Raw genomic sequence first — 26,123 nt, 5'->3', positions numbered from 1 at the left:
GCGGGGAGGTGGAGGGTGGGCATCTTTCCAGATGACTCTCCAGGGGTCTCCACGTGGGGGCTCTCCTCGGCCTCCCCTCCCCTCCCCATCCGGGGGTCTGGTGGGGCCAGGAACCCCTGGGACCCTCGTGGGGGCTGCACAGCTGCACTAGGGTGGGGGCGGGGGCAGGGGGAGGCGGTCAGGGTTCGTCGGCGGGGAGCGGGAGGCCCGGCTGGCAGAGGCAGGGACTGGGCACCCCAGCTCGAGCTGGAACCGGAGCCGGTCCAAACCAGGCCCGAGTGCAAAGCTGCCTCTTCCCGCCGGCGCGTCTTGGGCCCCAGCCTCCCCGCCCTGCTGCCCAGTCCACAGGCCTAGAGAAAAAGTGGCAGCCGCATCGGGGCAGGCCAGCCTCCCCGGCCCCCAAACGCCTACCGCACACTGCACCGGGCACTGGCTGCCTGACCCGCCGCCACCTGCCCCTTCCCGCCCCTCCGACGCCCACCGCAGCCCAGGGAGCCCTGTGGGTGCAGACCCTGCTCAGGGCTCTATGTCCGGCCCCTGACGCGCAGCCTCCCTCCCATCCGTGTGCCCAGCCCTGCGGGGGTCACACCGCATGCCTGCCCAGTGCTCAGCCTCCCCCTCCTCCCCCGTCCTCAGGGCCTGAGACAGATGGGGGAGGGTGTGGAGGCAGAAGAGCGAGATGGTCAGCAGGACTGGGCGGAAGGGAGGAAGGGGCCGCAGGGTGTGGCGGGCGGCCGGCGGAGGCCTGGGAGAGCGCCGGGCGCCTCCGCCCCGCCTGCAGCCGGCACGGGAACAGGCCTCCGCATGGGCGGGGCCGGGTCCGGGTCTGGGGGGCCCCCGGCTGGCTCTCAGAGGGGGCTTCTCCCAGGGTGCGGCCCAGGCAGTCCGGCCGGGGAGCCCTGCCCTGGCGAGTCTCTGCCCACCCATGCCTCAGTTTCCCCACCTTACAAGGGCTCTAGCTGCGTCTCCCCGCACTCTGTGCTCCAGGACCCTGGTGTCTGTCCTGGGCCGTGTTGGCCTTTCGGAAGGCCAGGCCCGAGCGCTGGCTCTACCCCTGTGGGGCCCGTCCACTGCGAGTGGAGGATGCAGAGCATGGCTCCCGCCTCTTCCAGTTGTGACCCCCGCATCCTGGGCAGGAATGGGCCACCTGTTGACCGATCTGCAGCCCCACCGCTATGGGGTGTCCGTCCCCGAGGGCCTGCCTGCAGAAGGCCCTGTCCACTCCCAGCATGGGGACCACCTGGCAGCGTTCCTGGAAGCCCAAACCAGTCCTCAGGGGCAGAGCCGGTCCCTGCCAGGAGGACCCCTCCTGGGGGGCCAGCCCACAGACAAAACGATGGTGGAGCCCCTTGGGAATCAGCAGCCCACAGGGCACCTCTGTCCCCATTTCCAAGGTGGGTCTCCTGCTGTGCTGGGGGCAGGCCCTCCTCGGGGAGCCCAGGACAGGTCACCGGGATCTGAGGGCTGAAAGCAGAGCAGTGGGTGCTGGCTGAGGCTGAGGCTGGGGGTCCCCCTGGACCGTGGTCAGGAGGCTCTGCCTGGGGGTGGGAGGGGTGCTGCCCACTTAGAGACATGTGGGGCCAAGTGAGGAGTGAGGAGAGGCAGGCCGGGATGACAGGACCCACACCCTCAGAAGGGGTGACAGGAGACATAGGGGTTGGCAGGCCAGAGGCTGGGCCAGGCCCTGCAGAACTGCCCCAGCCGCCCAGTGGAGACCTTCTGGGATGAATGGGACAGCTTGGAGCCTGGAGAGGCCTGGCCAGGAAGGACAGCTCTGCCAGGGCCTGAGTCCCCCAGGAATGGCCACCCCAGTCTCTGTGCCTCCTTGGCTCACCTGTGTAGGCCATGATGGTGCCCAGCAGGGCCACGGCGGGCACCCTGTACAGGGGCGGGCTGCTCCGGAGGCAGAAGAGGGTCAGATGGAAGAGGAAGGCGCAGGCGCCTCCCAGCAGTGCCCAGTGGGGCACAGTGGTGTGCAGGGCCGAGCTGCAGTGTGTGTCCAGGGAGCTCTGAGGACGTGCAGGTCGCTGAGCTCCCAGGCCCAGGGCAGCCGGGTCAGGGCGCAGGCTGCCCGCACGCCCAGCCCCTGGGCCACCAGCTTCAGCAGCGTGCTGGGCAGAGAGGCCTCTGCCAGAAGGAGCTCTTGCAGGGACACGGCGGGGCTGGCCGAGGCCCCATCGAAGGTCACCCTGTGCGCCAGGAGGGGCAGGAAGAGCAGCGTCAGCAGCAGGTCGGGGCTGAAGCCCCCAGCCCAGGGCCCGATCTCCACCGACATCCGCAGCGCCAGGCAGCAGGCCCCCGACTGGGCCGCACCTGCAGCCTCCCGGGCAAAGCTGGTGTAGGCTCCTGCCGAGAACAGGGCCTTGGACGCCCTCCTGGCCACCTGGCAGAGGGCAACAGTGACAAAGAAGAAGGACAGGGACACGTTCAGACCAGCCATCGCCTGGTGCTCCCCAGGGCCCTGGGCCGGACAGACAGGGCAGGGCCTGAGGGAGGGCACAGCTGGGCCGGCCCTGGGAGCGCCACACCTGGGCCCCCACTCCAGCTGCACGAGCAGGCCTGGAGCTCCAGGAGCTCGGCAGCCACATGCACAGGCAGGCACCTGCCCTGTGACTGCTGCACAGGCGCATCATGGCAGCTCCCCGCACCTGGCTCGTGTCCCCACTTGGGCAAGCGTCCCTGGTTCTGCCTGCGTACGGGTCACCACCACCAGTTCCCCCGGGGACAGCAGCTGTCCGCTGGGGCCGGGCCTCACCCCTCGAGGTGCTCACAGGTCTGCTCTGATGGGCCTGGCTCGCCCAACTTCAGTTTGTCTGCCTGGCAGTGTAGACAGAAAAAGGCGTTTGTAGGAAGCCCCGTGTGCCCATCCCGAGCCACATGGCCTCCCTGCAGTCCCAGTGATGCTCTGGACGGGGGCATCTGCTCCGTGTGCAAGGTGGGCCTCTTCCTGGAGACGCAGCTCTGTGCCGCGGCTCCCAAGTCCTCAGGGCCTGGGGGCGGCATTGCTGGTGACCCTGTACTGGACCCTGGCCTGGCTGCAACGCACCAGCCCCGAGTCACAGTCTCTGGGCTCAAGGTCGCCAGCGCACCATGGTGACCCAGGACATGACAGAAGAGGAGCGGGTGGCCCTCGCTGAGGGTGTGGGATGCCGGGCAGGACGGCTGTGCTGGGTCACAGAGGGCCAGCTGGAGTCCCTGGCGAGTCCCAGGGGGACGGTCATTTCCGGCAGAGGGAACAGGCTCCGCCGAGTGTGGCAACCTGAGGAGGGCAGGCTTGGGCGCAGGAGGGGCCTTGAGCTCCGAGCACCCCCTCAGGACCTCCTGGCCAGGGAGGGGGCAGGCTGGGGGGCAGAGAGGGCACACAGGAGCGCTGCAGCAGTTCCAGGAGGAGTGGTTGGAGGAGGGACTCTGGGGCTGCCGTCCAGGTCCAGGCCCCTGGACCCCGTGCTGTTACCAGCCACACCATGCAGGGGCCACGGCAGTGGGCACAGCGGGGCAAGGGCATCAGCAGGGCAGGTGGGCCGCAAGAGGGGGTGCCTCACCCCCGTGCCCTGTGTCCCGACCCTTGTTCCCTGCAGATGGCTGGGCAGAGCCAGGGAGGTGGCCTCTGAGCACAGGAACCTCTGGAGGGGGAAGACCCCGCTGTCCAGACGTTGCCAGGGGAACCCCCAAGGAGGTAGTCCCCCTGCCCCACCCTCACCTGTGCCCTCCTGAGGGCCCCCACGCCTCTCCCCCGCCTCCCCTTCCCGGTCCTGCTGCCCTACGCTGCCTTTCAGAGGGCAGGACCCCTGCCCCAGCCACCTCCCCTCCTCCCCAGGAAACCGTTCCGAAGAGTAAAGGGCGAGCTGCCATCAGAATCCGTGGGAATGTCCTGAGGGGCTCGGCCGACACAGTGCCCGGGCGAGGCTGGCCACGAGGGTGGGGGGTGCAGGCCGGCCTGGCCTGGCTCCTGGGCCCCATGCCTGTCACCGGCCGCGTCACCAGGTTTCCCAGCACCGCGCTGGGCGCTGTGGGAGGAGAGCAGCTGCCGCGCGTGGAGGGTGGGGCCACCAGCCTTCACCCTGCGCTGGAATGGGTTTTGGGTTTCTGCCCAAGGCCCCTCCTGTCCTCATCCAACATCTGTCCCTCCCAGGTCCCCCTGCAGAGACGGGGATCCGCAGCACGGAGGGCAGCTGGGGCTGTGCAGTTGTGCAGGGGACACACCCTGGGAGAAGGCTCTGCGCCCCGAAGGATGGGGCGAGGCTGACCCCACTGCAAATCCCCCCAGCTCCCCCAGCCCGCGCTAGCCTGCCCTCTCAGGGGAGCAAGGAACGTTCTGGAAGCCACAGAGGCCTGGAGGCTGTGTGTGGAGACCCCGGGTGGGGGGTTCCCTCAGGGACCACAGGCAGCGCGCCCCCCGGGCCTCCCACCCCGCCCTTCCTGCTCCAGCCCGCAGGGCCTGGACGCTATGCGCGACGCCCCGCCCGCTGTGACCGCGCCGAGCCCTTCCGGACGCCGGTGTCATTCACGCGGAAGAGTCAATGTGGACCGCTTTTATTTCCAGGCGCTTTTTAAATTTCTAGATGAAACTTAAAGGCAATCTTGCCAATCTTAAGAGTAACTTTCTGTGTCTGTGACAGATGCATGGACCTGGGTGACCCACCCATTACCAAGACGGGGGACAGACTCCCCACGTCCCTGCCCACCCAACTCCTGCCCTCCACAGAGGCCGCCCCTGTCCGGTTCCTGCCCTCACGGGCTCATACCAGCGAGAGGACAATCACACGCAGCCAGGTCCCTGGGCTCCCGCCGCCTGTCCGGCCGTGTTCCTGGAGGGCACTGGCAGTGGGGCGACTGATGCTGCTGCACATGTCAGAGTTTTGTCTCTTTTTATTGCTGAATGAATCCCATTTTATGGGTGAGCCACAGCTTGCTTCCTGTTGAACATTTAGTTTTAAAAAATTTTTTGATTAATACGAATAAAGCTGCTAGAAGCACTTTTATACAAGACTTTGTAGATAAAGGTTTTCATTCTTTTCGGATAAATACCTAAAATGCCCTGGGTCACTGCAGGGACAAAGCCTGACGTGGTGAGGCACTGCCCGCCCTCCGCAGGGGGTGTGGAGCCGTCCTCCGAGCGCAGGGCCCAAGCTGGGCGGCGTCTCTGAGCTGGTGTTTGAAGATTTAACATGTCTGTTCCCACCTGGGGCACAGGCATCTCCCTTTATCGCTTACAGTCGCATTTCCATGATGCCAGATAATGGTAAACACTATCACCTCATGAGCTTATTCGTTATTCAAATACTTTTTGCTCAATTTTTAATTTTTTGTCATTGGGTCACAGGAATGTTTCATTTCTTCATTGTATAGCCTGGATACAAATCCTTTGTCGCACAGTTGTTTTGCAAACATTTTCTCCCAGTTCCTGGTCATTTTCTTAATGGTGTGTTTTGATAAGGATGTCTAGAAGTTTTTTGTTTATATTTGAGTCTAAATTTCTTCTCTCTTATGGATAGGGTTTTGGTGTCATGTTTACGTAACACTATGCCTAGCTCTGCATCCTGGAGATTTTCTTCCAGAACTTTCTAGATTCCTATTTTACATTTATTGATCTATGATCAATTTTGAGTTACTTTTTGTATAAGGTATGAGGTTTAGGCTGAGGTTCACGTCTCAGAACAGACCAGCGTCCAGCCGTTTCAGTTACCTGGTGACTATCCTTTCTCCGTCGGATCACTTCTGTACTTCTGTAAAAAAAAATCAGTTGGCTATCATTTGTGTGGGTCTATTTTGTATTCTCTCTGTTCCATTGATCCATGTGCCTAATGCATTTGATTACTGTAGCTTTATAGTAAATAAGCCTTAAAATTGGGTGGTCTGACTTGTTTTAGCTATTTTAGTTCCTTTACTTTTCATATAACTTTTAGAATTGGCTGGTTGATATCTACCAGGAATTCTCACTGAGAATGTGTTGATTGACAGGCCAGCCCGGGGAGGGAGTCCCTCCCGACGAGCACTGGATCTTCCAGTTCTCAACATGATGCGACTCTTCATTTCACGCAGATCTTCTTCGGTTTCTATCAATGTTTTCAAGTTTTCAGCATGCATATTTTGCAAGTATATTAGATTTACTCCTTTACTGATGTCTGTGTAGTTCACATTTTTGATGCTATTATAAACAGTACTGTTTTTATGACTAAAATGTCCGACCGTTCATTGCTGGCACATAGAAATGGAATGAGTGTCTGTATACTGACCATATATCCTGCAACCTTGTGAAACTCATTCATTCTAGCAGTTTTTTTGTACATTATTTTGAATTTTCTTGCTCAGCAATTATGCCATCTGTGGATAGCTTCATTTCTTCCTTCTGATCTGCGCACCTTTTTCATGCTGCCCTACTGCTCTGGTCAGGACCTCCAGGTCCACGCTGAACAGGACCTGATCACCAGAGGGCATCCTTGCCTTGTTCTGATTGCAAGAGTTTCACATCTGTATTTTGCCACTAAGTAGGATGCTACACACACTTTGAAGGCACTCATTGTCAGTTTAAGGAAGTTATTTTCTATTTAAAGGTTTGATTAGCAATGGATGTTGTATTACCTCAAATGCTTTTCCTGCATCTGTAGAGATTGTAATGATTTTTATTAGTTTAATATCGGGAATTAGTCTGGTTAGTTTTTGAACCAACCATGAGTTCCCAGGACAAACCCCACTGGTCACGAGGTTCTATCCTTTCCACATATCATTAGATTTGACTTGGTAAAATGTTGAGGCTTGTTCCTGTGTTGGTGAAGGATGCTGAGGTTTGGTTTTCCTGTGAAGTCTTTGTCTGGTTTTGGCACTGGGGTAATGCTGACCGCAGGGAAGGCCCGGCCTGGGTGCACCCGAGGAGCGAGCTGTCTAGACAGGGGCCACTGCCTCCCCTCCCTGCCTCACTCCTGGGGAGGCGGGCAGCCTCTGGTCGGTGCTGGCCACCTGGCCCCATCACAGACCACCTTGAAGAAGAAGCCACAGTCTGCGGGTCTGGTGTTGCAGGAGTCACATTTATTTCTTAGTTGGACAGAGCCTTGAGTGCACACACAGTACAGGAACCTAGAGCCTAACAACTCGGGTTCAGGACGTCAGGGAATGAGGGTTTTACGTGAGGATGGTGGTTACGGGCTGGGGCGGGTGCTCCACACAACCACATATGTACAAGCCAGAGGGGAACTCAGGGGACAGCTGGCTACAGGAAGAACAGGCCCGGAAAAAGCCATAGCTTCCGTCCATCCCAGGGGTAGAGGCCGGCACTTCCCAGGATCCCACGCTGGGGGGCCGACGGAGCACCAGCCCTGCTCACTGGAGCCTGTGCCATCAGACACACTCAGGGCCCCTCCCCAAGTGCCTGTCTACACCTGTCGCAGAGGGGCCGGGGCAACCAGGATCGATGGGGAGGCCACCTCCCCGCAGCGCCATGGGCATGCGTGTGTGGCCGGCGGATGAAAGGTTGGCAGCTGGGGAGCAGCTGGGGAGGCCTTGGGACTTAGGAGTATCTCACACCCACCCACCCCTGGGCACCAGCAGTGTCACACCAGAGCCTGGTGCCAGTCAGCCTGGCGCCCACGGGGCCAGGAGGAGCTCGCGGTCTCCTGGAGGGAACAGAGCTTCTCCAGACAGGGATGCCTGTCTGTCAAACTGAGACGAGGCTGCAGCCTGAGCAGCACCAGGCATTAAACACCAGCAGGGAGAGATGGCTTCCTGGGTCCTTCTCCCCTCCCCACTTAGCAGGAAGTAGCAGCCACAGCCAGGCCTGGCTTTCCTCTCGGCACCCACAGTGTGAGGACCCCTACGGCCCCACATCAGTCCCCCATGTCTCAGATGTGGAGACTGAGTCCCCGTTTGGATGGCATGTGCCCAGCTGGTATGACACGGGGGCAGCTTTGGGCAGGACAGGGGTCCCCAGCTCACAGGCAGCTTCCCCTCCCCGGCGGCTCCCTGGAGCGGGCCTGAGAGGAGGAAGTGACGACAGGGTGGGATCGTCGGGAGGCCCTCACCTGGCTCCTGACCAACTGCTAAGGGGGCCACAGGAGGAAAGGGAACAGTCCCCTGGGTGCCCCCATGGCCGTGGGGGCTCCTGAACTTAGGGAGATTCCTTCCCTCGGCCCTGCATCCACAGCAGGTGCTCTGCAGGCTGGCAGGCCTCAGACTCCTGCACCCGGAGCCTCTAGTCCTTCCAAGGCCACGGCTTCAGGCTGGCTGACCTGTGCGGGCCGTGGCCTGGACCTGTACCCGCAATCTCCCTGCAGGAAGGTGGGGCTCTCAGAACCCGGCCCACCTTAGAATTCCCCCACCGGTCTCTCCTCCCTGCCCTCAGGGCCGGTATAAAAGCTCCCCGCAGACCGGGCTGTCCCTCCAGGGACGTCTGCGGGGAGCACAGGCCACCTGGCTTCTGGACGGTGTCTGACCCTCTGTCCAGGAGGTGACCCCTCACCTGGGAAATCTCCAAAGGAAGCTGCTCAGTGCCGCACTCGAGGTGTGGTTTCCTAGGACCTGGTTCCTACTGATGGAGCTATGCAGGGGGGCGCCTCCAGGCACAGGATGAGGGCAGCAGGGGGCAAGGAGCGCTGCCAGGACCACGCACAGGAAAGGTGCCCTGGCTGCCTCAGCTCCCCACTGGGCTCATGCGGCTGCTGGGCAAGCCCACCACCCTGCGTCTCACGTCCAAGGTGAAGCTTGAGGGGCCCCAACAGCTTTCCCGAAGGAAAACATCAAACCACCATCTCCTCACTTGGTATGGGGGCTGAGGCCTCCCGTCCCCAGGCAGATGCCACGCACACCTCTGGTCCCGGTGCAAGGGTCAGGACTATGTCCACGTTAGTGCCATCAGGGGACAGCCCGGCTGCAGGGGGGTCTCGGAACCACTGACTGGGGTGCAACAGGACCAACCCCACAGACCCAGGGGACAAGTGAAGTGTCTGAGCAGTGCCCAGCAGGGTCTGGCAATGGTGACATAAGGCACCAAAGGGCCGCATGAACCAAGAGAGGCCGGATGTGAGCCTGGATCCGGAAGTCGCAGGCCCAGGTGCAGCCTGCCCTTGGCGGGCCCTGGGAGGGACGGGGGGTTGTGATTTGCTGCTGTTTTCCCTTGAGCTAAATAGAGGCCAGGTGTGCCTTTGGGTGTGGAAACAGGTTGCTGAGGATCCTCCGGCCCCAGCCGCATGGTTTCTGTGATGGGTCTACAGCCTGGGCGCGACCTCTGGCCTGACTCTCAGCCTGGGGCTGACTCCTATTCTGTCCTGGGCAGCCCTCAGGCAGAGGGTCTGCAGAAGGGACACACAAAGACGTGCAGCTCCCTCCACTGCGTAAGTGGGGTACCCGCTGGATGACGGATGACCCAACACTGGCTGCCCACACCTGACCCCATAGAATCTTCACTGGGACGCACAGAAACGCTCTTCTCTAGGGGAGAGAGGGGAAGTCACAGACTTACTCCTCAGGAGGGACTTGGAGCTCATTCTGTCTCTCACGGCAGCTGGGGAGACTCACCACAGGCCCCTGGCTGCCTGGGCGGCCGGTGCACCCAGCCCCGCCTGCCGGCCTGGATACATGACACATGGCGGGATCCTGACCCTCTCCCTCCATCCCATCCAGGACAGGCCCCAGCAGCCCCAGTACCCGTCTGCTCATCACCCCGCCCCCGGCTCCCAGGGAGAACCTGTGGCACTGCCAGGAAGTCGCATCTCAGGTGGCTGCCCTCCTCTGCCTCCCACTGGAAGCACCTCCCCTTCTGAGCAGCTCGGTCTTCAGACCCCCACATGCACACCCTGCCCCAGGGCTGAGGGCCTGCCCCACGTGCAGCTGGGAGAAGCGTCAGCGCAGCTGGAGCAGTGCCCGCCAGGAGGGGCCCGGCCTGTCCAGACCCCCTCACCGTGGCCTTCCACGGCGGCCGCCCACCCTGTCTGTCCCTAAGGGGCTCGGCGATGTGTGTGAGGAGCAGAAGCAGGGTTGATCGGAATCCTACAGGTCTATGCGAGGCATCCGGAATAAATACTTATAAATAGAGCACAGTCTTACAGTTAATTTCCAAGTGGGCTGTTTCAACATCACTAACTAATGCGTGTTAATTGTAAGTCTGTCTATGCTTTAAAAAATATCAGAACGCCAGCCATGTCCCCGGGACCTGTGCCCTCTGGCCTTCCCGGCGCCTCAGGACTCTTCCCACCAGGGCTGCGTTCTCCAAGAGGAAACGACAAGAACGTGGCCTCTGCTGGGGGCCCAACAGGTCGTGTGGCGCAGGCACCCCGGCCAGAGGTGTGACTCGTTGGCTGTCTGGTGGGGGCAGGGCTGGTGGTGGATGACACCATGATGGCAGCGGGGATGGGGAGCGGGGCCGGGACTGCTGGCGGCGCACAGAGGGCTCCGGCTCAGACCCTCATCTGGGCAGACCTCCTTCTGGAGAGCTTGGACCTGTGGGGGAACCAGGCAGAAGCGGGGGTCAGGGTGGGAGCCAGCAGCAGGGCGGGCATGAGGGGTGGCCCCAGCAGACTGCGCAGGCCGATGGCCTGGGCCCCTGGCCGCTGCACAGACCCAGCCCGTGGTTCCTGTTGGCGGAGACTCGGGGGCAGCTCGCGCTCCCGGGGAGTCCCTGCTGTGACGGCAAGGCTGCTGTCCCCAAGCCTGGCGCTGGTGTTTGCCTCTGTGAGGCCTGCCCTGCAGCATGCATGTTTTGGAAGCCTGGGGATTTACAGCCTTTGGGAGAAGCAGAGGTACAGAAATGGGCACCAGAGGCGCTGAGCATGTCCTCTCATCCCACTGGCCAAGAAGACCCATGCCCCCCGAGTCCTCAGCAGCAGAGGGAGTCCCCCCCACCCCAGGTCCCCATGCGGCCCCTACCGTATGGTCCCGGCCAGGAGGGGGTTGAAAGCGTATAGCCAGTCGTGCATGTCCTTGTCACTGTTGGCCTGCAGGAGGATGCCACGGTGCTCCGTGCACACAGCAAACGTGTTGGGCGTCTGAAAAGTGTGGCTACATGAGAAGGGGCCAGACCTCTGCCGGGTAGCACGCGGTGGCCACAGCTCCACTGGGGCCCAAGCGGGTGAGGCAGGGGCACCGCCAGGAAACCTCAGGGGCAAGGGGGCAGGAGCTGGACCCACAGGAGCAGGCAAAGCTGGGAAGGCTGCCCTGCATGCTCTGTGGTTCTGACCCCGATAAGCTGTGGCTCCCTTCCAGAAAGCTCTGCAGTCAGGACACCCTGTCTTTCCATGTCCAGGGCTGCCATGTCACTGCTCTGTAGCCCAAGGGTCAAGGTTCCCTCCCCAAGGCCCCTGGCTCAGCGATGGGTCTCAACTGTGTCGCCTTGGCCCCACGGCATCCTCTCCAGGACGAGCCCTGGGTGTGGCGGGCATGGTGGCAAGGTGAGTCACACCCCCACCCCTAGGAATCGAAATCATCTGGTGGACGCTGCGGCTGCCTGCAGGAAGGAGTCAGGGTCCTGGCGCACATCTAGGGCCACAACTTGCTCAGAGAGCAGAGACAAAGCCAGGGACGGGAACTTGGGCTCCTAGGCTCACTGCATGGCTGGCCCTGTGGGGCTCAGCACCACCCACCACCGGTGTCCCCAGGAGGAGGAGACAGGGTCACTGGCTATCCAATGGCAGAGAGTTAATGTGAGAGGCAAAGAAAGGGATAGTGAGGCTGCCCCCAATGTCCCCACCCTGTGAGAAACAGGGGGCAAGGACCTTAGTCTGGTGGTTAGCAGTTGCCAGGCCCACAGAGGACAAGGCCCAGCCCCCACCCTCCTCTAGCCCCACTGGGGGCTCGCTGCGCCCTGGCCAACCCGAGGCCACCCATCCGCTCCTGGGGCTGCACCTTGAGCATGGCCTGCTGGTCCTCACTGTACTCCACCTGGGCGGTGGACAGGTTGAGCACAAACCGCTCCACAGTATCCTTGTCACTGTTGTACATGTAGGCGTAGGGCCGCCGCACCACCACGAAGCGCTTGGCCCAGCCGGCTGTGTGCGGCTCCAAGAAATGCAGGTAGCCCTTCTTGGAGACGATGGGGCTGTGGAAGCAGGGAGTGTGCTTGCTGGCGCCCTTCAGAGTGAGGCCTCCCACATTGCCAGCCACGGCGAAGGTCAGAAAGTGGGCCTCCCCGTGGAGCAGCCAGGGCTGAGGCCCAGGGGCAGGAAACCCCAGCCTGGAAGGCCTGAGAGCGAGCCTTCTTGGCCTGAGGGCCCCCAGCCGTAAGATGGAGAAACTTTAAAAAAGCCGAAGCTGCTCTGGAGCTGTCGCGCTCTGTCCCGTGAGCACAGCCCGCCAGCTACGGCGTTCGTGGGCCGCAAGGGCTAGGCAGGCATCTTGCACAGCAGCCAAACTGCTAACTTGCAGATGCACGAAAACCCTCTTTAGGCAGAGCTGCCCACCAGGCCCCCTGCCCTGGGCCCTGGCTCTACCCTGCCCCCCTGCCCTTTACTGTCTGCTTATTCTCCACCCCACCTGATGGTGGCCTGCCTGACCCCACAGTGCAGAGCCGCTCTCTGCCTTAGGTCAGGGGCACAGCTCGCAGGGTGGTACTTTAGAAGGTCCTGTTTGGGGCAGGGCCCCTGTGTACCTGACCCGGACCTCCTGGATGTCAGGAACAAGTAGGCGCTGGGGCTCCTTGTCTGCCGCTGTTGCCCGAACGGGGGATGGGGGCTTCAAATCTACCTCTGGCATGGGCTCTGGCTCTGGGCTGGCTGGCTGGGAGCAGGGCTGAGGGGTCCTGGGAAGCAGAATGCAATCAGCACATTCTCAGCAGGAGGCCCGTCTCTGGGCCCAGGAACCTCACCCCGCACCCCCGGGGCTTCCGTCACAGCCCGTGCCCGCATCCCCCCGAGAGCTTCCGTGGCGCCCCTCTCGGGGTCGGTCTATCCGTGTCCACAGTCAGACCTCCAGGACCCACCAGCCCGATTCCAGGACAGTGCTGGGTGCTGGGAGCACCCCGTGCTGATGGTGGGTCGGCTGTGCAGTATGCCACACCCTCTGCCCCCCGTACCCTCTGCCTCCCCGCCATGTCCCCCCTGTAACAGTGGCTCTAGCATCTCTCGGCTCCAAAACTGAGCTGAAGTTGACAGCATTCTCAGAGACCGTCTCTGAGAGGGAGCTGCTGGCCGTGGCACGTGCCAGGCCGGGAGCAGATGGCTTGGCAGCCAGGGGCCTGTCTCAGGATGAGGGCCAGAGGGCTTGATGCCCTTTCTTTCCTGAGAGAAGGAAAGTTGGAAATGGGGGGGAATTTCACCATCTGATGGATGAGGCACAGGCAGCACAAGCCCTTCCAACCCTCTGCCCAGCCAACATCTGGCGGTCCCACCAAACCCACAGTGGGTCTTCAGGTCCTGTTTTGTATCCTTTTTCCCACTGAGTACTTCAGGAGTGATGAACCAAGGAAAGGGTTTCTGCTTTGTGGTGTTTTGACCCATTCCTGCATTTTAAGTTTAGGTTTCAGCTGACACTGGCCTCAGAAAGGCAAGACAGCACCCCATTGGGTGGGGCAGGACCCGGCCAGACTGTGGGCAGGGACCGAGGCCCAGCTGCGAGCGGCCACCCAGCGCTCAGCCCCTCAGCCCCTCGGGCCCCACTTCTCTGCACTCTGGGCCAAGTTGCTCACCCACCTCAGGTCGGTCGCTCCGTACCGCCCTTCCACCAGAGAGGGGCAGGTGGAGGAGGGGGTGAGTGTGGCCGCCCCCAGGGGGGACATGGACGGGTCCCGCAGCAGGGTGACGGACATCTCAGAGAGCTGCAGCAGAGAGTGGACCTGTTGTGGGGCCGGGGAGGGGACAGGCCTGGACCCTCCGTGGGGGACACCCCTGCAGTGGCTGATTTTCCCTAAGTGTAGGGCACTCCCCAACCTAACCTGCAGGCCATGCCCTCTCTCAGTCCCCAGCGCCCCAGCCTGCCCCTCCCAAGGCCTCAGGAAGGTTCCCTGACTGCAGGGCTCCAAAGCTGAGCTGGAGCTGACAGCTTCTCAGAGACAGTCAGCTCAGAGGGAACAAGGGCCCCTGGGGGGTCAGGGAAAGCTCGGCCACTGAGTCTAGACTTCAGGATGGCAGCTATGAGCAAGGGACCCTTCCCAGCAAAGGGAGAGGCGAGCACAGAGGGGGACCCTGAGGTCCAGAGGACCTGTGGAGGGCAGGCTAGGCCAGGAAGACCCTGAGCAGGGGTGGGGGTGGGGGGCGGGGCAGCACCAGGACTTGCAGGCCTTGGGAGGGGGCATGAGGCTGCTAGGGAGGGCCAGGGGCAAGAGGGCAGCCAGGGAGGCACTGAGGGACCTGGCCAGCCCCCCTGCCTGCCCTCCCCAGGCCCCAGACCCACGCCTGCCCTCCGGCCCAGGCCCATGAAGCCAGCCCCTTGCTGGGAGGTGTCCCTCCGGACTCAGGGAGGTGTGTCCCTGAGGAGCCCTGGTCTCCTGGACCAGATGGGGTGGGGTTTTCTCGGCAACCCCCAAGGGCGGCCCCCCCATCTACCTTGCTCTCGCTGGCGCTGATGCAGACGTGGCTGTGCGTGTACTCTCTGTTGAACGTGTGTGTGAGGAGCCGTAAGCACTGCAGGAGGGCAAACACTGGGTCAGGGACTCCCAGGACCCAGCTCTGCCCCACACACAGCCCCAGCCAAGGGCCCAGTAAAATGGGTCAAGGTGGGCAGCCCTTCCACCCTCCAAGGTGACGGGGTGAGTCCTCCCAGGGGCCCAGGGCCTGGAGCAAAGGTGGGCGGCCAGGGAGCCTTCCCAGCAGCCTGCCAGCAGAGGAACAGGCCGGCTTGGGATGGGGGTGGTAAGCCTCCCATTGGCGCAGGTACTCTAGAGAGGGCAGGTCACTGTTTGGGAGAGAAGGCTGTGAAAGGCTCCAAATTCTGAGGTGGGTAGGATGGGGGGCAGGCAAGGGACTCGAGGGGCCCCTCATGCTCCCAGTTCCCACTCCTGACAGGAGACAGCCGTGGACAAGGCTGGGGTTAAGGCCGGCTGCCCACCTAGCCACCCTACCTTCACAGCCAGTTCCCGCTGCCTCTCGTTGGGGGCCTCCAGGGGAGATGGCCGGCCCTCGGCTGAGAGTGGGGAGGAGGCACTGGACGAGCCGCGGGACTCAGAGTCCTCGCTGGAGGCGGGGGACAGCACCTCGGGCCCGGGCCGCTGGGTGGTCTCCAGCTTCTCCCGGAGCAGCAGGTAGTGCCTGGTCTTCTCCACCTGCCCAGGAGAGCGAAGGGGGCCTCAGCTCTGCACCCTCGGCAGCCCACTGAGCACCACGGCCTGGCTCAGACCTGGAGAGCCCAGCTCGGCCGGCTGCGGCTGTGGAAGGCCTCAGCCCCGACCCCAGCCCTGCAGCCACCAACTCTGTCCTCCGCCTCACCCCCACCCCCGAGCACATGCAGGCGAAGCAGACAGACCCATGTGTCTGGACACCCACTTCCTGGGGGGTGGGCACGTGCCCTCTGCACCCTGGGTCTTGGAAAAGGCCCTGCAGGTCAGGCAGGCCTCCACCTCCCGCCTCCCGCCTCCCACGTGCCTGTGCCTGGCAGGCAGTGCCTGCTGTGCAGGCTCACCTCCTGCAGGAGGCTCAGCTTCTCCAGCTCCCACTGGTGGTCCAGGATGAGGCTGTCACTGCGGGGCCTCCAGCCTGCCAGGTTCTCCTCACCACGGACGTAGGCCACAGACGTATCCAGGACTCGCCTTCGCCGCCGCTGCATGCCTGAAAGGCGAGGCCCGTCCCACCGCGTCCCTGCCCGAGGCGTGTGCCTGCTGCACAGCAGCCCAGCTTCCTGGCCTCTGCCCGCCCCCGGGCCCGCGGCCCTGCAGAGCCACGCTGGGCCTCGCGCAGAGGAGACGTCCAGCATGCGTCCCCCGGGGGCACAGCTGTAACCTGGCTCCCCCTGCACGCTGCTGGGTCTCTCCTCGCAGAACAACTCAAGAACAGGAGGTGAGCACTTGAGTCTCACAGGTGAGCGACCCCCAAATGTCAGCTTAGTGAGGTCGCCTGCGTGACCGCAAGAAACCCCAACAAAGTGCCCCCCTCAACCAGAGAGAGCAAGGGCACACGCCTACCTGGGCTGCCTGCGTCAGCTACGTGGCACAGGCTGAGCTCGTATACGCCCGTCACACGGTTGCTGGGGGGCAGAGGGGTACATGTTGTCACCAGGCACTGTGAGGATCTGGGTACCAACTCACCACCATCAAGAGCTCACCCGGGGGTGCTGGCGTGTCAGGGTCCCCAGGCTGCAGCCCCTTACACACAGCCCCGTCCCAGACTGCTACAGGCCCCCTTTCTCCCCAACCATTGATGGCACCAGTGCGCCCCCCCACCCCTCTCATGGAGGTGGGCCAGCCAGCAGCATCCTGCACCCACCAGGTGGCCTCCCACATGGCTGGGTCAGCCAGCCCAAGGCCACTGAGTCCTGATCCCACCCTCCTTCCTCCCGGCTGTGCCCAGAGTGGCCTGGACGTGGGTCCACAAGACAGAGCTTGTGAGAGCCTCCCTGAGGGTGAGCCCAGGTGGCCTGGCACCCACGGTGGTCCCTGCTCCTGGGACAAGCCCCTTGCACTGCCTCGACACTCTCGCCCATTGCCACTGACCCCCAGGATGCAGGGAGTGGCTGGGGTGCAAGGTGGGACGGCTGGCCTGGGGCCTGATGCCCAGCTTCCCCGGGAGCTGCCAGTCCTGTCTTCCCACCCCAGCCTAGTCTTCATCCAGCTTCTCCCGCTGTGCAGGCAAGCAGTCCAGATGGTTCAGGTCCCCAGGGACCCTGAGGAGGAATGTCACCTGACCGTGGGGCCCAGGACCACCCACAGGAGGCCCGAGGAGAGCCACCCCAGGCTTTTCCCACCAGGTCCTGCAGGCGGGCCTGGCTTTTCCTGCCCCCCAAGTGCCAACATCTGCCTGACCTCAACATCAGGGGCAAGCAAAGGGGCCCAAAGCAAGAGGCCAGCCGGGAGTGTGGCAACTCTGCCTTGGCTGGGGGGCCTGTGCTGGAGCCCACCTGTGAGCGCCAGCCTGGGGTACGCCCAAGGCCACCCACACTGGTGGTCTGGTTCTCACAGTGGCCAGGAGCTCAACAGGGCAGCCCCTGGGCCCACCCTGGGCTTACCTCTCCGAGGCCCGCAGGCTCCCACTGCCAAATAGGTTGCGGATGGAGCGGGAGGCTGGCAGCTTGGCGTCACGCGAGTAGAAGACCATGCAGACATCCTTGGTGACAACGGCTGGCTGGGTGCAATTCTCCATCTGCAGAGGGCAAGTGTGGGCAGGTCTCAGGCACAGAATGTCCCAGAGTGCCCAGTCCCCAAGGCCCCCTAACCTGGGGGCATTCCCAGGGCCCTGGTGTGGCCCTAGACCCAGGTGGGGGGAGCCTCTGCTCCCGCTTTGAGCCAATTCCTACAGGAAGGAGCCAGGGTACTGCCTCCCGGGCTCTGCCAGAGGGCCAGGTTTCCATGCAGGGGACCCCGAGAGTCCTGGACACAGGCCTGACCCTCTTGGGCCTCAGCCACCTCGTCGTAAGTCAATGACACACTCCCTGAGAGGTTCGTGAGAATCAAGCCTGATCCTGGTTGTGCACGGCTTCAGCTCTGCTGCACATGCCAGCCATCTAGCAGCCCCACAACGCTAATGGTGGGGGAGGAATGACCGTGAGCACATGGGTTTAGCAAGGGCTTGAGAGGAGAGCAGGGCTGTGGGGCCGGACAGGCTGACAGGCACCCTCAGGGCACCATGGAAGGCCGCTCAGGCTCGGGCGCGGGTGCCATGCCTCGATGTAAGCAGAGAGGGTCATGTAGATCTTCTCCCGGTAGGGGGTGACCCGGTTCAGCAGCAGAGTGTTGTGCATGGAGCTGTCCCACGCGGCCTCGAACTGGTAGAAGGTCCTGCAAGGAAGCAGACATGAGGCAGAGATAACGATGTGCAGGCCACTCGCAGCAGGATGGGGACATGGGGACAGACGGACACAGACAGAGGCGTGTGGGCCACTTCCAGGATGGCCACTGGGGCCATGGGGGCAGAAGCCAGGCGGTGGTGTCCAGGAAGGACAGACCCCTCCTTACTCAGGACCGGGCCAGACAAGGGGCCTCCAAATGCCACCACCAGGCGCTCTTGGCTCCTGGAGATGGGGAGCAAATGAGGGGAGGGGAATGACGGGGCAGAGGAGGGGAAAGGGATGGGGGGAAGGGCTACGGGGATGGCAGCAAGATGGGGGGGGAGCAGGGCAGGCAGGAGAGGAGAGGCGGTGGCCCACCCCACCCCACAGCTGAGTGAGGAGGCACCAGGTCTCTGCCTGGATGCAGAGGGAACCTGCCCGGCTTTGCCCATCGCCTCCACCACTGACTTGCCCTTGGAGAGTCAGGGCCCCTGGGGAGGATGCTTGGCGTGGAAGCTGGGCTGGCCCACAGCAGACGGCACGCCCCTGCCCATGGTCAGGGGCCACGAGCATGCAGCGGCCTCTTCTGTCCCCACTTCTAACCGGGGAAGACAATGAGCAGAGCATGAGCCAGTGGCCCAAAAACCCCTGCAAGGGCAGCTCGGGCCACTCCCCTGAAGCCAGGATGTGAGCCGCGCTTCCTGGCCTCTGCTCCAGAACAGGGTTCCCACTGAATCACTGTTTTCACCACCCAATGGCAGAGCTCCTTTGGCAGGGGCATGTTTTGAGGACCATCTTACTTGAGGTGGGGAATCTGCCTCAATCCAGCGTGGCCATTTTAGGGCCAGCCTCACCCCATTTTCATCCAAGCATCCTCACAAAGCACAGTTGAGAGACACGGCAACACAGACCAGACAGCTGACACGCCCTGGCTTGGCCAGGCCCCTGCTGAGGAGCCAGCCCTGCCCAGGAGTGCAGAGGTGCCGAGGAAGGCCGTACTGCGCGCAGACAGCCATAGCCACCCGTCTCTCTGGGACACGGTCTGCGGCACGGGCAAGCAGTGGGACAGGGCAGGGCCGCTGTCGGACAGTCACCGAGGACAAGACCCAGAGGAAGGAACGTGAGGACGGCAGGGCTCCGGGGAATGGGCAGAGAGCTTGGGGGGACATGGGAGGGGGCAGAAACTGAAGCAGGAGAGGACAGGCCAGGCCAGTGCAGACGAGGAGGGGCTGTACCTAGTGTCATGTCCGAATGAAATGCTAAGGTGGAGGCAGCCAGGACACACATACACACACAGAAGAAATCAACACGTCAGAACGAGCACATCACCCGGTGCCACCCGGCCAGGTACAAGCTGACGACAGGGAGCGGGTGTGCGCCACAGCACCAGCCCGAGATTGCTGACCACCATCTCTTGGGGCTGAGACCCACCCTCGGGGCTCTCACTGAGGACAGACCCGCTCTCAGCCCCCAGCCTGGCACTGCAGGTGTCCCTTTCCCCATGTCTGCAGCAAGAGCCTTGGGTCCATCTGCAGCAGGATCAAATGGTTGCCCCTGGAGCTGCAACCAAGACCTAGAGGGATGCCCCAGGCTTCGTGGGGCCAGGCCTGTGGGCAGAGCCAGAGCCTGGCCTAGAACATGCCCTCTGGACTGCCCAGCTCCAAAGATACTTTGTAGCCACGTGATCTCAGCCTGTCCCCAGACATCTCTGTGCCCTGCCTCCCGGACAGACCATGGGCAGTCAGAGGTCCCTGCCCCACTGAGATGCCCTGGGTTAAATGAGTGAATGGGAGCTCTGAGAACAGGGCCTAAGTGGCCCCAGTCCCTGCCCCCAGGAGGCCCAGCCCAAGGACCCCCCCCATCCTGGCAGGCCGGTCAGCCCCAAATCCACCTGCCTCAAACGTTGCTGAAGGAAGCTCCTGGCTTCCCCTCTGCTCCAAGAGCTCTGGGTGTGACCCAGCCCACTCCCACCACGCCCCTGGACCCCAGGATCTGGACCAGTAGGGTTGAACCACGTCACTGTCTGCCTGCTTCTGTGTGCCCTTCAGGAGGGACTGGCCCTCCAGGCATGAGGAGGGGGTCCCCACCCAGTCATGAGGCCCTTTGCCCCTGGGTGGGACCCACTCAAGGACCCAAGCTGTTAAGCCAGATGAATTCCCCTGGCTCAGCCAGGGGCCAGGCCCCAGGACCAGGGACACTGTGCTGGGGTGGCGGGGGCTGCAAGAGGAAAAGCTGCCCCCACACAAGGCCTAGTGAGGCCCCTTGGACAGGCTCTTGGCTGAGAGGCCCTCAGTCATTAGGATGCAGCTCCGCCCTGATGGGACTCCAGTGACCTAGAATCTGCCCGACACCCGTCTCTGGTGGGCGTCACGTGGGAGGTGGGGTGTGGCGGCAGGAGGGGTTTCCCAGGCCCCACACTTCAGGTGCCAAGATGGCCAACCAGACCAGGTCTGATCAAACCCCTGGTCAGCGCCCACCAGTGTTCACCAGCAGCACCACAGCTTCCAGACCACTGGTCAGTTCCTGGCCCCCTGCAGCCCAGCCCACAGCCGTGGTTCCACATGGCCAACCTGGAGCCCTGGCAAGGGGTTCCTGGACAGCACCCGAGTCCCTGTTCCCCTGAAGTCACTGCAGACAGAGGTCTCAAGCAGACCCTGAGCAAGAATTGGTGGGGACAGCGGGTGTGCAGGGGGTGAGGCCGAAGGCCAAGCGGCAGACATGAGGGTGTTGGGCGCATGCAGCAGAGCAGGAACCCCTGACTGGGGTCCCCTAGATCATGCCCAAGGAACTAAGATGCAGAGAGAAGCCCTGGTGAGCCCAGAGGGCCACTAGGAGGCTGTGCAGGGCACACCAGGCCCCCCACTCGGGAGCAGGCACAGGACCCTCTTCAGGTCTCTCTGGACATCAGGTCACCCCAGGAGAGGAGCCTCCATTCCCTGAGGCGCTCCTCACCTACCCCAGGTGCCATTCAGACAAGCCCTCAGGTACAATCACCAGGGGAAATGTGCCACCCAGGCCGCGGTCCCCGGCCCCACACAGACAGCACCATTTGGGAGTTAGCATGGAAACACCCCACCCAGACCAGCTGAGGCCGAAACCCTGGGTAGGGGAGTCTGAGCTGCCTGCGGGCTCCACGAAGGCTTGGCCCGCCCCACACGGTCCCTCCCTGCAGTGAGGCTGTCCTGAGGCCCTGCCATGCTTCCTGGTCTTGGCCCTTCAATCTCTGTGCCGTGCTCAGGGACCCCATTCTGGAGGGACAGCAGTTGGGTCAGGCTACACCCCCAGCAGGGCCGTCCCCCCAGGAGGGACACTGTCAGCACAGTTCCTCCTGCAGCAGAGTCGGGGGCTCAGGACCAGGGAGCCCCCCGAGACACCCCAGGTCCACGTCCAGGAGCCTCCAGCTCAGTGGGCCGGGTGGGGTGACAGACAGGGAGGCCTCTCTGATGCAGCCACAGGCGCCCAGACCAGGACCAGTGCAAACCGAGCTTCAGGCCATGAGCTAGACGCTCAACTGCGTGAGGACCTGCGTGGGGAAGCTGACACTCACTGAGGTCTCGTTGGCAAAGAAAACGCCACATACCATAGAACGCCTTTTCCACTGACTCTCGCTCAGAAAGGCCCAGTGGCTGCATGACTGGACAGTGGCTGCGCGGGAAGTGACTGGTGTTTCACCTTCCCTCAGGTTGTGGGACGGGAGCCCTGCATTTGCCCTGCCTCGTGCAGTGTGCACCCAAGGCTCAGGCAGGGCTTGTCCTCAGCAATGCTGGGCTGCCAGGGTGGGGGCATCGGAATCTCAGGGCTCCCAACACACAGTGCCTGGTCAGACAGCCCTTCAAGGTGCACCGAGACAGCTGCGGTGGGACCTGGCGCCGGCTCTTCCGACAGATGCCACAGCCATCACGGGCCCACAGTAGACACAGTGGGTATCCTGAGGTGAATGGCTTGTTTAGAATCTCAAAATTAAGCTTTCAACCAGAAACTCATCATGCTCTGTGGAGGATGTTTCTAGAAGAAGTGTTACTCAGGGGAAGGGGATCTGATGGGCAGGCTTCCAGGACTGAGCCTGGGATCGCAGCTGGAGCAGCCCTCCTTCTGGTGGGGACCATGACCCAGTGACCTCACAGCTAAGAGAAGGGGGGTGGGCTTGCACTCTGACCTCAGGATTCTGCCTTGTCGGAAGCAACACAACATATGGCTGTGGTGTCACCCCATGCAACACCAGAGCCCTCAGACAGAAGAAATGGAGGAATGGGGAGATGAGGGGCTGAGGGGTGCAGAGAGTAGGGGCGAGGGGACGGGTGAGGGAGGAGGGTCTGGAGTGGAGGAGCTCTGGTCCCCCGAGTGCCGGGGACAGGCCCTGGGGAGGTGGGACTCGCAGGAGGGGCTGAGTAACACGGATGAGTGAGTGAAGGCTTTGGTCCCAGATGGCACAGCATGGAGGTCAGAAGGGGAAACTGAGGCAGGGGGTCTCAACAAGACCCCACATCTGGTCCCCCCTGGGAGCGGAGGAGCCCTGGGGGCCCGGGATGGCCTCCTGTGTTTTAAACCAATCAGAGTATTTTAAACTGAGTACCAACTAAGGACAATAACCACGGGCCCGCGTTGGCAGCTCTGAGTTAAGTCCTGGCTTAGAGTCCTTCTGCGTCACCATTTAACCTCTGAAAACATCGGGCAGGGCTAGTTGTATTATCCCCATTCTGAGGGAGGAAAACAGGTCCCAGAAGGTTTTACCTCGTGTCCACACTCACACAGCCACCAAAGGCCTGGCCGGTGGCCCCCGTCCCTACCCCCCTCCAGACATCCAGGACTAAGGCCTCCCTGCCACACCCCACTGGCGGCTCATCCAGGACCACCCACCACGGTGGCCCCCAGCCCACAGAGCTGGACCCCCTTCCTGCTCAGTGCCCCAAGCCAGCCCCTGGGGGCCAACAAGCAGCCCCCAGAGCCAGCTAGCCCTCTGCGAGGACAGGCACACTGACTCCACGAAGCCCAGGGGCCGGCGTCCTGGTGCGTCTGTTCCTGGCCTCGGCAGTGTTCCCACTTACCCCAGAACCCTCCTAGGGGGCATCAGGTGCAGGGTGTGTCCAGGACCAGCCTGAGCACCGCTCGATCTTCCAGAGCTGGTCATACAAATGCAGACTTGAACAAAATGGCCACATCTCCCCAGGCAATCCTACTGATGGGCCAGAAGCTTCCACTCATCCAGCAGGCAGCCCCTAAACTGGGTACCCTCCAGGGGTGAACCCGGGCAGATGGGCCCCCACTCAGAGCCTCCTGAGAATGAGGGGCTGCCCGAGCAGGCTGCAGAAGCCCCAGCCAGCCCTGCTCCCCTCCCGGACTGGCTTCGACCAGCCTGAGCCTGCCGGGGAGGGGCAGCCCCTACTCTGGGCCCTGCTGGCTGCACACCCCTCGGGGTCAGCCACCACCACGCGTTTTCCCTTGACGGGGCCTCTGCCTCACCCAGCTGCATGTCCCCAGGGAGGGCCTGTACCAGCCTTTGGAAAAGATTTGTTCATGGAAAGGTGCACATGCTTGTGCATGCCATGGAGACGGTGGCTGGTTCGCGGCCCCATGAGCCCTCAGCTGCAGCAGCCCAGGGCACACTCACAGTGACCACTGGTCCACACCTGTCCCAGCCGCCACCTGACAAGGATACTCGGCCCTGTTGAGCCCTCCACCCTGCCCTGGGTTCCTTCCAGAAGTAGGGCGGGCACCCCCTGCTGCCCTCTGTGCAGCTTAAAGGCCCAGTGATCCGTGCCTGCACCCTTTTGCTGCTCACTTCATCTCTGCACACAGTGGACTCAAAGGCCAGGGCTATGGGTCTCTGGCCACAATTTGCAGGCCTAGGAGGTGACGGCCTTGACCCTTGGCCTGGAACAGACTGGGGTCTCAGACAAAATCCCTGGTTTAGGGACTGTGAGGCTGCCTACCCCAGGGCCTCGCTGACCCCACACTAAGCTTCAGGGGCAGAGGCTCACTGAAGTTAGGGAGGGAGCCAGGAAACTGCCTTTGGGGAGTTGGGACCTGGGACCACCAAACGGGTCCACGGCTTTACTGGGCCTTCATGCCTGTACTGCCCACATACTTCCCCAAAGGGTATGTGGTGGCCATGGCCAGGAGCATGGCTGGAGCCTCTGGCCTGGCCAGGCGAGGGCCTCACACTGACGTGGGGAAGGTGCAGAGCCGGCGATCCCCTGGGGTGCCTCCTGTCTTCTCCCCTTTGCTTTCTCACCAGCAGAGCAGGGGTGCTGGTGGGGTGAAGGCAGCCTGGCTGCCGCATGCGGGGACACCTGCTCCGCCCTGGCGGGGGTGGGGTCAGCACAGGCAGTAGGGCAGGAGGAGAGGGAGGCCAGCCAGTGTCTGCAGAAGGGCAGGGACTACCAGAGCAGCCAAAATCAGGAGCGGAGGCAGAGGGACCCAGCCAAGAGGAGGGGCAGGTGGGGAGCAATAAAGGAAACTGAGAAAACCCAGAACTCTGAGGAGACAAGACTGAAGAGGGCGATGGAGAACAGGAGGGTGAGGTGAGCAGGTAGAGAAGGGATCCCCAAGCCAGACCAGTCCCAGGGCTGCAGGCTGGGGGAGGGGCTGGGCTGAAATGAAACCAAGGGCACGAATGATACCTAGGCATGTCCGAATCAAGAAACTGCCTGCAAGACACAAACAATCACAGGTTAGTGAGGGCAGCAGGGCGGGCAGGCGGCGTGCAGGGAAGCCCGCAAAGCGTGGGGCCTTTGAGCGGGAGGAGGCTGAGGCTGTGGCAAAGCTCATGGGCGGTCCAAGCCCAAGCCAGGCCCGGGGTCTCTGAACCTCAGTGTCCGTCGGGGAAGAAGGGCCTTCCCGCTTGCCCTCAGAGCAGCCCAGCCCATCAGTGGGCTCGGAAGACCAAGGCCATGGTCGGGGAAGAGACAGGCCCTGGGAGGGGGGCGGTGCCCTGCCGGCCTGGCTGGCCAAGCCTCGGCATGTCACCGGCCTGGGGCCTCCAGCTGAGGACAGCCAAAGACTTGCCTGGGGCAGGCTGGGGCAGCAGGGCTGTCCTGGGGCTGTACCAACAAGGGTGGGGCCAAGCGAGGGCCAGAGCAGCTGAGGGAAGGCCTGGGAGGCGGGCCCCCGTCCTTGGACCAGGGCCTCGACCTCAGGTGCAGGGCCAAGGGACCCCGGCGCTGCCAGGGCTGGCCTCACTTTCCATAGCCCCAGGGAGCACGGCCAGAGTCTGGCCAGCAATGGGGCCTTGGGCCTCCAGGTACAGAGGGAACCTGTTTGGCCAAAGCCCGCCGACCCAGGGTCCAGCCAGGAGCCGCAGTCTCTAAGCTACCCTGGGACTTAGCCCAGGGCCAAGGTCCGCAGGGGACCCCAGAAGCATGGAAAACCCAGAGGCACAGTCCTCTGTGCCGGGGACAGCACAGAGAGGGGGGCACCCACCCACCTCCTCTTGCACCCCATTCTCTTTCTGCCCCAAGGATCTAGAAATTGCTGGGACACTGGAAGGATCAGAGATTGGGGGTTGTGGGGGTCATCCCCCAGGTCCAGAACCATCAATAGGAGGGGCAGACAGACCCCCTCCCCAGGGCCTACCCTTCCCTGCAGGGTCCCACACCCCCACGGCCCAGGCTCAGTGGCCCACACCCCTGAAGGTAGCACTGTGAGGTGGGCGCTGGCTTGGCTTTCTCTGCCCGCCCCAAGAGTGCATTTCCACGGCACCCCTGTGCAGTCTGCCACACTCCCCCCTCCCTAGGTGTGAACCCAGAACGCTGGCCCTGAGGCCACCTCCACAGGAAAACACAGCTGACTCCTCCCTCCTCTGGACATGGTACGGGGTAGCTCCTTCTGGAAGGTTCTGGGGCAGGGCAGGAGCCGGAGCCACACCTGCCCATGGGGCTCTCTAACCCCACCTCCCACGCCCCACCCTCTGCCAGAGCTGATGATGGGTCACAGCCCACTGCCCAGGAGTCACAACAGGTGGTGACTCCCCTAGGGCCCTTTGTGTTCCTGGATCCCAGCTCGGCTGGGAGTGGTCCACCCCAGCCCTCCCCTGGGGGGGTCCCAACCCGGGGGGTCCCAACCCACACCTCCCCTTGCACACACCAGCCTGCGAAGGTGGCTGTCCTGCAAAAGCAGCCACAGGACCCACAGAGACACCCACAGCTCGAGCTCTGAGAGCCAGCTCGGGCAGGCAGACCCTAGAAGCAGCATCTCAGACACAGCCAAGCCCACCCACATCCCCGTCACCCCCCCGAGGGCAGCTTTGGGCAATTGTGAGCTCCTGCCCCCAGTCAGCCCCCCAACGCTACCCA

General features: G+C 62.8%; 2 protein-coding genes across 26 annotated transcripts in view; both read right to left on the bottom strand.

The window, feature by feature from the left end:
* Positions 1-207: 207 nt before the first annotated feature.
* LOC118920423 (uncharacterized) lies at positions 208-3,564 on the bottom strand. The gene is given in 2 exon segments (XM_036901260.2): positions 208-2,014; positions 2,017-3,564. Coding segments are annotated over 2 exon segments (1,494 nt in total). The 5' UTR covers positions 2,441-3,564; the 3' UTR covers positions 208-944.
* A 3,442-nt stretch (positions 3,565-7,006) lies between these two features.
* Positions 7,007-26,123, bottom strand: part of KIF1A (kinesin family member 1A) — an 86,375-nt gene continuing 67,258 nt past the window's right edge. For 7 of the 25 annotated variants that reach the window (XM_057503349.1, XM_036901229.2, XM_036901232.2 and 4 more), the window contains 11 exons: positions 17,728-17,842; positions 17,074-17,207; positions 16,034-16,095; positions 15,535-15,680; positions 14,978-15,178; positions 14,463-14,540; positions 13,611-13,735; positions 12,572-12,721; positions 11,830-12,022; positions 10,855-10,973; positions 7,007-10,428 (listed from right to left, as the gene is read on the bottom strand). In XM_057503349.1, coding sequence (XP_057359332.1) covers positions 10,386-10,428; positions 10,855-10,973; positions 11,830-12,022; positions 12,572-12,721; positions 13,611-13,735; positions 14,463-14,540; positions 14,978-15,178; positions 15,535-15,680; positions 16,034-16,095; positions 17,074-17,207; positions 17,728-17,842 — 1,366 coding nt within the window. In that variant the 3' untranslated portion in view covers positions 7,007-10,385. Of the gene's footprint in view, positions 10,429-10,854; positions 10,974-11,829; positions 12,023-12,571; positions 12,722-13,610; positions 13,754-14,462; positions 14,541-14,977; positions 15,179-15,534; positions 15,681-16,033; positions 16,096-17,073; positions 17,208-17,727; positions 17,843-19,067; positions 19,092-24,452; positions 24,480-26,123 lie in introns of all 25 variants that reach the window. The other 18 variants (XM_036901221.2, XM_057503344.1, XM_057503350.1 and 15 more) reach the window with 7 other exon arrangements.

The sequence above is a fragment of the Manis pentadactyla genome, chromosome 6 (assembly GCF_030020395.1).
Source record: "Manis pentadactyla isolate mManPen7 chromosome 6, mManPen7.hap1, whole genome shotgun sequence".
In the NCBI taxonomy this organism is placed as follows: Eukaryota; Metazoa; Chordata; class Mammalia; order Pholidota; family Manidae; genus Manis; species Manis pentadactyla.
This window is presented reverse-complemented; position numbering and strand designations above follow the sequence as displayed.